Here is a 10,724-nt window from a genome sequence, read left to right on the forward strand (position 1 = left end):
GTAGACAGGAAGTACCTGTTTTCCCTAACGGAGAGTTCAAGAACTAGAGGACATAGATTTAAGCTGATTGGTGGAAGGATTAGAGGGGACATGAGGAAAAACTTTTTTATCCAGAGGGTGGTGGATGTATAGAATTTGCTGCCCCAATTGATGGTAGAGGTAAGGACCCTCAACTCTTTTAAAAAGTACCTGGACCTGCACCTAAAGTGTTGTATGCTGCAGGGCCACAGACCGAGTGCTGGAAGGTGGGATTAGAATGGGCACCTGGTTGTTCTTCAAGCCGGCGCGGACACGATGGACCGAATGGCCCCCTTCTGTGCTGTATCTTTTCTATGGTTCTATAAGCCACTTCCTTTGTATGTGAAAATGCTAACTTGAAACAAATTTGCTGCTCTTATTGTCAGTGGGGCCAGTAGCAGTTACAGTGATAATTGGACAGTCTTTATAAAAACCACATGTAACAAAAACAAGAGTTGAAACAGATTTGTTTTCCAGTGTTCACAAGATGTTTCCGAGAAAATCCTTCATGTTGTTTATCTGATAAGTAAGGTAATTGATATTATGTGTTCCATTGTTGATACTGCACTTAATTAGTATTAATAGAATGCATGATAAACTTCTGGGCATGAATACTTTTTTACACATTCCTCTGAAAATGACATTATGCTGCCACACTAATTGCTCTGCTGTGACTGGCTTCCTTGTGACATTTTAAAGGAGTTCAAGTGCCTTCAACCGTTGCAGTCCCTATAAAAATCGAGGTTCATTTGTTTATGTTAACAACCTATGACGTTAGCGTTCAATATTTGCCCAACATTCATCGTGCTGTATTTTTAGACACAGCACTTTAGACCTGTGCTATTTATCAGTTAGACCTGTTCTGCAGGTATGGAGTAACAACAACAACCTACATTTAAATAGCGCTTTTAATGTAGTAAAATTTCCTAATGCACTTCACAGGAGTGTTTTCGGACAAATATTTACACTGAGTCTCATAAGGAGACATTAGGACAAGTGCCCAAATGTTGGTCAAAGAGGAAGGTTTTAAGCAGTCTTAAAGGAGGAGTGAGAGGTAGGGAGAGGTTAGGAAGGGAATTCCAGAGCTTAGGGCCTAGAATGCTGAAGGCACGGCCACCAATGGTGGGGCGAAGGAAGTGGGGGATGCACATGAGACCAGAATTGGAGGAAGGCAGAGTTCTGGGAGGGTTGTAGGGCTGGAGGAGATTACAGGGATAGGGAAGGCTGAGGCCATGGAAGAATTTGAACACAAAGATAAGAATTTTAAATTCGAGGTGTTGGTGGAACGGGTGTCATTGTTGGTCACCAAGCAAAGGGTTGATGGGCAAGTTAGGATATGGGCAGCAGAGTTTTGGATGAATTATAGGATCATAATGCTGTATTGTCTGCAGTCATGAAATCTTACGTGGGACATAGAGCAAAATGAGGAAAATTTCTACCCCTGCATGGCTACTATCTTGCCAGTATTTTCATTCTGAGCACAGCTGTATAGAATGGCACATGAAGTTAGTGTCCCATTATCAGTAGATCCAATGCAAAATACTGCAGATGCTGGAAATCTGAAATAAAAACAGAAAGTGCTGGAGATACTCAGCAGGTCAGGCAGCACCTGTGAAGAAAGAAATAGAGTTAACGTTTCAGGTCGATGACCTTTCGTCAGAACTGGAAGAAGTTAAAGGTTTAACAGTTTTTAAGCAAGTACAGAGCAAGGGAAAGGTGGGAGGGTGAGGGGAGGAGAGAACAAAAGGGATGGTCCGTGATAGGGTGGAGGGTAAGAGTGCTTAAATGACAAAAGGGATCCCAGTGCAAGGCAAGTAGGGTGGTAATGGGACAAGTAAAGAAACAAAAGTGGGTCTAAAGGAGCTGCAAATAGCCACAGCTTTGAAGTTGGAAGCCGTGGAGGGAAGATCTCCAAAGAAGACGAGGTCATTGACGGTCTAGAAACTATGGCTTGATGTTCAGCGGTGGGGTTATGGTCTGCAGGAGGTAGACAAAGGTGTGGGAGAGTTGGCCAAACAACAACAGTGCCACCCTTGTCAGCAGATTTAATGACAATGTCAGGGTTGGACCTGAGAGAACGGAGTGCTGCAAGTTCAGAGGGACGTAAGGTTAGAGTGAGTGAGGGGAGTGGAGAAATTGAGGCAGCTTTTGTCACGCTGGCAGTTCCCAATGAAAAGATCAAGAGAGGGTAAGAGGCCAGAGGGAGAGGTCCAGGTGGAACCAGAATTCTGAAGTCGGGAGAAAGGGTCCGCAGTGCAGGGGAAGACTCCTGGCCAAAGAAGTCGGTGGGGAGGCGAAGGCGATGGAAGAAGAGCTCAGTATCATGTCGAGCTCTAAATTCATTGAGGTGGGGGTGTAAGGGGATGAAGCTGAAACCTTTACTGAGGACTGATCGTTCAGAGTCAGAGAGGGGAAGGTCAGCAGGGATAGTGAAAACACGACAAAGGGTGAGATTGGAGGGAGGGATGGGGTCAGAGGAAAGTGAAGGGGAAGAAGGATCAGGAGGGGTGTTGGTATCTAAGAGTTGTTGAAGCTTGCGGTCCTTGACGCCTGAAAAGAAGAAAGAAAGTTTTTTGTAAAGCGCCGGATGAGGTGAAGGATGAAATGGAACTGGGGACCAGGACAACTCTGAGATAGAATGAGTCGTTGCTGATGAAGAGAGAGGTCGAGACCGTGCATGTGGTGGCGCACGGTATTGAGCGTGGATCTCAGGAAGCGGTGAGAGCAGTGGTTTGAGGAACACTGAATATCATGGAGATATCTGCAATCATGGGTGGATCCGAAACATGAAGGGTGGAATTTAAGTTGGAATCCACGTGGAATAAATCCGAGCCGGAGACAGTTGCTGAGGAAAGAGATGTGGCTGTGAAAGCGAGTTTTAGAAGAAACCTGATCAAACACGAGAAGGGAAACAGAAAGTGTTAACGAATGTGGTAGTCTTCTATGGTAACGAATACTTGTAGTAAGTAGAATGCGGTCGGCTTCTTCTAATTAAAAGAAAGCCTATCCTTTATTAAAGGTAGTTTCAACAAACAGGGTACAATCAAATGTAGATATGCATTCTTTAATTCCAGCCTGCCTCTGGATACAGTACGATAGAGACAGCAGCTTCAGTATTGTACACCACTGGCAGCCAAAGCATGGTTCCTTTATGCAGCCCCTTCCATACACAGTGGACACGCCCCCGAAACCCACCTAATACACATAGACTGAGTGTCTCTGTCTGTCATTCAAACACAATTTAAAGGCAATTAGCTTTGATATGGCCATTTCCCCACAAAGATTGTTGTGTCTTTGTTCACTCGAACCATGTGTAACATCTCTCCCATCAAAGCTTGATCTTACACAGATTATTGTGTCCTGTCTAGAGTGAAGTGTGACTTCCCTGTACTTGATTCATCTTTGTTTCCTAGACTGGCTGTCTCTGTTTGTCATTCACCAAGTAGCAAGTTCAAAGCTTATGTATATTTTTCTAGGACTTGATCTTATGCAGATCACTCTGTCTTTGTCTACTTCCCTTTGACTTGATGGCTCTGAATGTCTTTCACCAAGTAGTAAGTTCAAAGGCACCTAGAGTATTTTAACAGTTAACAAGATTAGATGTGGTCTGGAGTGACACCATTTGCATCTACACAATAGGAAGTCAGTTGCTAGGCAAGGACATGTCTCGACTTGTCCGACATCGGGTGGCTATTCGACCCTATCAATCTTCACACTGTTACTTCCCCTAATCCATGTCTCAACAGAAGATGAACAAGGTAAAAGAGACAAATAGAAATCCCGTCGAAGAGAAAAGCAGAACTCTTTCCCCCCCCACAGCCTCCAACCTCATAGTCCCCCAACATCGCACAGCCCACTTCTACCTCCTTCCCAAGATCCACAAACGGGACTGCCCCAGTAGACCTATTGTTTCAGCCTGTTCTTGCCCCATGGAATTTATTTCTTCCTATCTCGATTCTATTTTTTCTCCCCTTGTCCAGTCTCTTCGGACCTACATCCACGACTCTTCCGACGCCCTCCGCCACTTTAACAGTTTCCAGTTACCCAGCCCTAACCGTCTTCGTTTCACCATGGACATTCTGTCCCTCTACACCTCCGTCCCCCACAGGACGGGCTGTGGGCCATCTGCTTCTTCCTTGAACGGAGGCCCAACCAGTCCCCATCCACCACCACCCTCCTCCGCCTCGCTGAACTTGTTCTTTCATTGAACAGCTTTTCCTTCGACTCCACTCACTTCCTCCAAATAAAAGGTGTCGCTATGGGAACCCGTATGGGTCCCAGCTTTGCCTGCCTTTTTGTGGGATATGTGGAACATTCTTTGTTCTAGTCCTACTCAGGTCCCCTCCCTCACCTCTTTTTCCGGTATATTGATGACTGTATCGGTACCGTTTCCGGATCTTGCCCCGAATTGGAAAATTTCATCAACTTTGCTTCTAATTTCCGCCCTTCCCTCACCTCCATCTCCAACTCTTCCCTTCCCTTCCTCGACTTCTCTGTCTCCATTTCTGGAGATAGGCTGTCAACCAATATGTACGGTAAGCCCACCTACTCCCACAGCTACCTTGATTACACTTCCTCCCACCCCGCTTCCTGTAAGGACTCTATTCCATTCTCCCAGTCTCTTCATCTCTGTTGCGTCTGTTTTGACTTTGCCACCTTCCACACCAGTGCTTCCGATATGTCTTCCCTTTTCCTCAACCGAGGATTCCCCTCCACGGTAGTTGACAGGGCCCTCAACTGTGTCCATCCCATTTCCCGCACTTCTGCCCTTACCCCTTCCCGTCCCCCCCAGAACCACAATAGGGGCCCCTTCGTCCTCACTATCTACCCCACCCCACCAGCCTCTACATTCAATGGATCATCCTCCGCCATTTCCGCCACCTCCAGCGCGATGCCACCACCAAACACATCTTCCCCTCCCCTTTCAGCATTCCGAAGTGACCCTTCCCTCTGCGACACCCTGGTCCACTCTTCCATCACCCCCAACACCTGCTCTCCTCCCCACAGTCCCTACCCGTGCAAGTGCAGGAGATGAAACACCTGCCGTTTCACTTCCTCCCTTCCCACTGTCCAGGGCCCTAAACACTCTTTCCAGGTGAAACAGCGATTTACTTGTACTTCTTTCAATTTAGTATACTGTATTCACTGCACACATTGGGGAGACCAAACTCAGATCGGGTGATCGTTTTGCTGAACACCTCCATTCAGTCCGCAAGCGTGACCTTGACCTTCCGATCGCTTTCCATTTTAATTCTCCGTCCCACTCCCACTCTGACCTCGGCCTCCTACACTGTTCCATTGAAGCTCGAGGAACAGCACCTCATTTTTCGATTAGGTACTTTACAACCTTCTGGACTCAACATTGATTTCAATAACTTCAGATCATAATCACTGCTCCCATTTTTTGCGGACAGCAGGTGCTGGTATTGGCTCTGCTGTTGCCATTTGCAGCCCTTCTCGATCCATCTTTTGTTTCTTTACTTGTCCCATTACCACCTTCCTTGCCATGCACTGTCATCCCTTTTGTCATTTAATCACTCCTGCCTCCCCCTCACCCCCGCACTTTGCCTGGCTCTGTATTTGCATAAAAACTGTTAAACCTTTAACTTTTTCCAGTTCTGACGAAAGGTCATCGACCTGAAACGTTAACTCTATTTCTTTCTCCGCAGATGACTTGCTGAGCATTTCCAGCATTTTCTGTTTTTATATCAGTAGATCCAATGTTTGCTAAAGAGTGCATCTCATCACCGGTGCCCCTTTTGGAAATTAATTGCGTGAGAATTGCCATCACATTTTCCCCACAACACTTCTGTTGAGTTTGGAGTATTTTTACTGAACTGGTGAGTGCTGATAGGTGACATTAATCAGCTGGAGTTTCTGAACTCGACAGGTGCCGAATTAACGGATAGTATTGAATGAACACGATGACAGAAGCATCTCTGGTTAGGTACCTCTGATTCTGTCAGGCTCAGTAACTCCTTCCAGCCCGTTAAATGACCAACATAATATTTAGTTTATTAGATAAACTTTTTTTTTAAATCAGCATCAGTACGTGTTCTGAACGCAAATGTATTTTATGGAAAGTGTAAGTAAAAAACAAGGTTGTAAAATGTTTAACAGAGCCAAGGAAACATGTCCTTAAAACGGAGCATTCAAAATTACATGTATATTGGATATCTGTAAGGTGTTCAGCTGTTTGGTTTTGTATTTTAACGCATTATGGTGTTTTGATAATTACTGAGTCTCTTGTAATGGTATTGCAAATAATATTTACTCATTAATAACACCACTGATTATCTGTACGTTTAATTTGGTTGCGAGACAGGTAGCAGCCTTCGACTATTTTTGACGTAAGGAATTTTATTATTGCTATTTTTGCAACAAAAATATGAGGCTTGCATAATGTCCGCGAAATCGTTCGGTTATACCGGCCTATTTAAAAGCGATTCCGAGAGCAGGCAATGTCTAAACTAGATAGACCGAGTAAAAGAAATCGAGCGTGATGTGATGGGCCCAGTAGCAGCGCTGAGTGACTAAGTCCAAAGACGGTGTCATTCATTGTGCCCAATAACGACTCCATTGTTCAGCTTGTCTCATTTTGTCTGTTTCATATTTGAAGGTAAAATGTAAATGGCTAAGCAGAAGGGAAAAGAACAAAAAGGAAAGCAATGAGACGCAGAAACAGCGTTGATCCTAGCAGTTTAAATGTTAATCAAAAAGAAAGTTATTACAGGGAATTGGACAAATTCGGGTGTGATTGCTTTCTGGGTTTACCCTGGAGACCTTAGGTTTTGTGTTAATGTTAATGACTACTATAACAAGGTTCATTTTTTGGCGACGTTTGGCGTTTAGTGACAATGCACTGACATCTCTTAAGTATAATATCACACACAGCAAGGTTTCCCCTCGCCTGACGCAGCGTTCCAACCTCGCTGCTGAACCGTAAGGTAGTTTATTCTTCACTCCCACTTCGACTAACTACTTCTCCAGGCATCTGCCGGGAAGCGCCTTAACTAAGAATGATGAATAAGAGGCAATTCATAAACACGATGGAGGATACACAAGAGTCTGTTCTTTACATTGACATTACCACTAGTTTTCCCTTTGATACGATCCAAGATTAATGCATGAATACTGATGTCTTGCCTAGATTCAACACCAAATAACTAACAGCTTCAGGTAAATCTATACATGACAACGTGGCTTAGGTACAACGCTGAATTTGATTTTTGTTTGTTTTTGTCTTTAAGTATCTCCGCTTTCAGGAGAGAAAGGGGGAATTGGGTGGCGGGAGTTCATAATAACTGAAAAGTGTAGATGGTAAAACGTGCAAAAGGATAATTTACCAGTCGACTGTCAAAATCGTCAGTACAGCCTATGTACGTCAACCAGTTCAGCGTTTATGATAGTAATTTCCCCAAAGAATCTGGCCGATAAAGCAGATGCAGAAAGCTGAAGGGGCACTATGACCCAGAGGAGGCGCTTTGCTGTGCGGTAGGACGAGAAGCGGAGGAACAGTGCTTCAGTTTGCTCAGTGTCTCTATCCGAGTGGGAGGGACGCTATAAAAGAACCTGAAAAATGCGAGCTAGACACGTTTCCTACAAGCTGCACTTAACACCGTTATACTCTAACCTAAAAATACAGCAGCGACTGAATCTCAACCAATTCAGGGGAAAAGACGCCAAGAACCCAAAGAAGATATTTGACTTGTGTCGGAATGTACAAACGGCACGCAAAATGGCATAAAGAAATGAAACTGAACTTGATGGACCCTGGATTTTGTCAGCAACTAAGATGAAGATTACAGATGAAGTATATTTACCCGGAGGTGGCCAACAATCTTTATTTAGATTATTAAATAAACCGTTGTCCTGTGTTGAACAGTTGAAAGGTGAAAGTTAGTCGGAGCAATTGTTCCCAAGTGAAGTGAAAGACCCAGCACTGATTAATTTGAGCATGAAGTTGTTTACATTTTAAAGCAATTGCGCCGTTGTCAGGCTATTTCGCTATTCTGCAGTATACCGGCGTGACCGAAGTATTTGGGAGTCCCTGGCATTCGCTTTCTCATATTCCAAATGTCTTGCACTGCACACGACCGATTCTGAACTCGGGCACTTGATTCAGTCAATTTGATACAGACTCTTTATTTCTCACCGCCAATAAGCGACACCCCGCTATTTTGTGTTCGGTTACTCTTGCATTGTCGGTGGTTGGGGTGGAAGCAGGAAATGCAAGGTGGGGTGCGGAGGTATTCTGTATGAAAAAAATTGTTGGTATCGGACGGGGTGGTGCAGTGGTTGTTTAGTGTACAGATGGTTATTTTTTCAACTATTTTGTCAACTACACATCTTAGTGTAAATGTCACTGAATATTGGGAAGTAATGCACGTGGGTAGCCATCCCGAGAGGCGCGGTTTATTGTTCTCACCGATTTTGTGATTTCCAATCTGGGGAATGATGAACCGATCAACCGAATGTCCGGGACCAAACAGCGTTGACTGGCAAACCAATTTGAAGAACATAAACTGCAGCACAAAACTGGACACTCATGATGGGGGTGGCATTTCAGCCCTGGGCATTTCTGTCTCGGTTTTCCTGTGCTTCATCACTCTGGCGACTGTATTGTCTAATGGGTTTGTCATCGCCACTATCTACCAGACCAGGAAGCTCCACACTCCTGCCAATATCCTGATCGCCTCTCTGGCGGTCACTGATCTACTGGTCTCCATATTAGTGATGCCTATAAGCATTGTATATACAGTCAGTGGGACCTGGAATTTAGGACAGATAGTCTGTGATATCTGGTTGTCCTCAGACATCACCTGTTGCACCGCCTCAATCCTCCATTTATGTGTGATCGCTTTGGACAGATACTGGGCCATCACAGATGCCGTTGAGTACTCGACCAAGAGAACCCCTGAAAGAGCCGCTGGAATGATAGTCACCGTTTGGGTGATCTCAATTTGTATTTCCATCCCACCTTTATTCTGGAGACAAGCCAAAGCAGGAGAGCTGACTGACTGCGTCGTCAACACCGACCAAATTTTCTACACCATATACTCAACTTTCGGAGCCTTTTACATCCCCACTTTGCTGCTTATCGCCCTATATGGGAGAATCTACGTGGAGGCCAGGTCCAGAATCCTGAAGCAGACACCAAAAAAGACGGGCAAGAGGCTGACCACGGCTCAACTGGTAGCCGACTCTCCGGGATCATCTTCACTTTCTTCGGTAAACTCTCGGGCTAACGAGGCTTCCAGCGAGTCCGGTTCTCCTGTTTATTTAAACCACGTCAAAGTCAAAGTTTCTGATGCTCTTTTGGAAAGGAAGCGGATCTCAGCGGCCAGGGAGAGGAAGGCGACGAAAACTTTAGGAATAATCTTAGGGGCCTTCATCGTGTGCTGGCTGCCCTTCTTCATCATCACCCTGGTGATGCCCATCTGCAAGGAAGCTTGCTGGTTCCATTATGCCATCTTTGACTTTTTCACTTGGCTGGGTTATCTAAATTCACTCATAAATCCCATCATATATACCATGTCCAACGAGGACTTCAAGCAGGCTTTCCAGAAACTGATACGGTTTAGATGACTGTGCATCATGAGCTAGTCTCACAATTGTGCAAGTAGGATCATTGAAACACCATCCCCTTTAACCTCTAGATATGCTGTATTTTTAAAACTGCATCAAAAGTTAAGGTTTTATGATAGCTTTTCACGCAGTATCTTAGCAACCACGCCAGGTGTTTGGAACATTTGATTTCGCACTGTATTCAAAAATATACATACGCATAGCATTGTCAGCAAATAAAATAGATGTGTCTATGCGTTAGTTTATCAGTAAATGGGACCAATGCGTTGTACCTTTTATTGACCCCGAAGTTAGATTCGTCCATTCAAAAGTATCCTAATGTATTTGTAGTTAAACAATAAAGAGCGATCTTTATGCCGTGGGCTTGCAATTGTCTTTCTGTATAACATTCGGCAATAGAATCGTTCTGAATATATTTATTATCGACAGATACTTGATGGTGAGACACTGATTCATTTCGGCGAGATACCTAGGAAATTCCATATTTGAAGCATGTGACAAATTAGACTAATATCAAGCTACATTTCTGGATGTGATCATCGGTAGACACCGTTAGATTCTTCGTCAGTGCCCGCAGTACTAAGCTGGTGCACTTTAAATAGCTTTATGTAAGGACTTGCACAACACCAGGTTATAGTCCCAACAGTTTTATTTTAAATCACAAGCTTTCGGAGCTTTCCTCCTTCGTCAGGTGAGGAAAGCTCCGAAAGCTTGTGATTTAAAATAAAACTGTTGGACTATAACCTGGTGTTGTGCAAGTCCTGACATTTGTCCACCCCAGTCCATCACCGGCATCTCCATCTTAAATAGCTTTGGCCGACTTTGAGATTCCGCCTCTTATCAACACTTGGTTCGGCTCCTCGCGACTCAAGAGGCTGCATTTCAAAAAGCGATCCGCCTATATGGTGTTGTCTTCTATCACAGCGACACCATATAGTTTAAACAACTTAATATGTCAACTTAGGAAACTAAAACTATAGCGCAAAACCAAAAAGAAACGAAGGAACACAATTGTAATTCAAAGCTTAGTCTGTTTTGAACTTGAGTTTTGGTTGTTTGAAAATGAAGCATAAGAAGGGTAACAAAAGGGCTGCTGCAGCTTTGAAATACGATTTGAA

The 10,724-nt window shown here is 44.3% G+C and overlaps 1 protein-coding gene across 1 annotated transcript; it reads left to right on the plus strand.

The window, feature by feature from the left end:
• The first annotated feature begins 8,054 nt into the window (after positions 1-8,054).
• Positions 8,055-9,946, plus strand: LOC137324217 (5-hydroxytryptamine receptor 1B-like). The gene has a single exon (XM_067988353.1). The coding sequence runs from the start codon at positions 8,473-8,475 to the stop codon at positions 9,604-9,606; it is 1,134 nt and encodes a 377-aa protein (XP_067844454.1). The 5' UTR covers positions 8,055-8,472; the 3' UTR covers positions 9,607-9,946.
• The last annotated feature ends 778 nt before the right edge of the window (positions 9,947-10,724 follow it).

The sequence above is a fragment of the Heptranchias perlo genome, chromosome 8, assembly GCF_035084215.1.
Source record: "Heptranchias perlo isolate sHepPer1 chromosome 8, sHepPer1.hap1, whole genome shotgun sequence".
Taxonomy (NCBI): Eukaryota; Metazoa; Chordata; class Chondrichthyes; order Hexanchiformes; family Hexanchidae; genus Heptranchias; species Heptranchias perlo.

Coding starts and splice junctions, on each gene's coding strand:
- LOC137324217 (XM_067988353.1), top strand. CDS start 8,473: ATGATGAACCGATCAACCGAATGTCCGGGACCAAACAGCGTTGACTGG.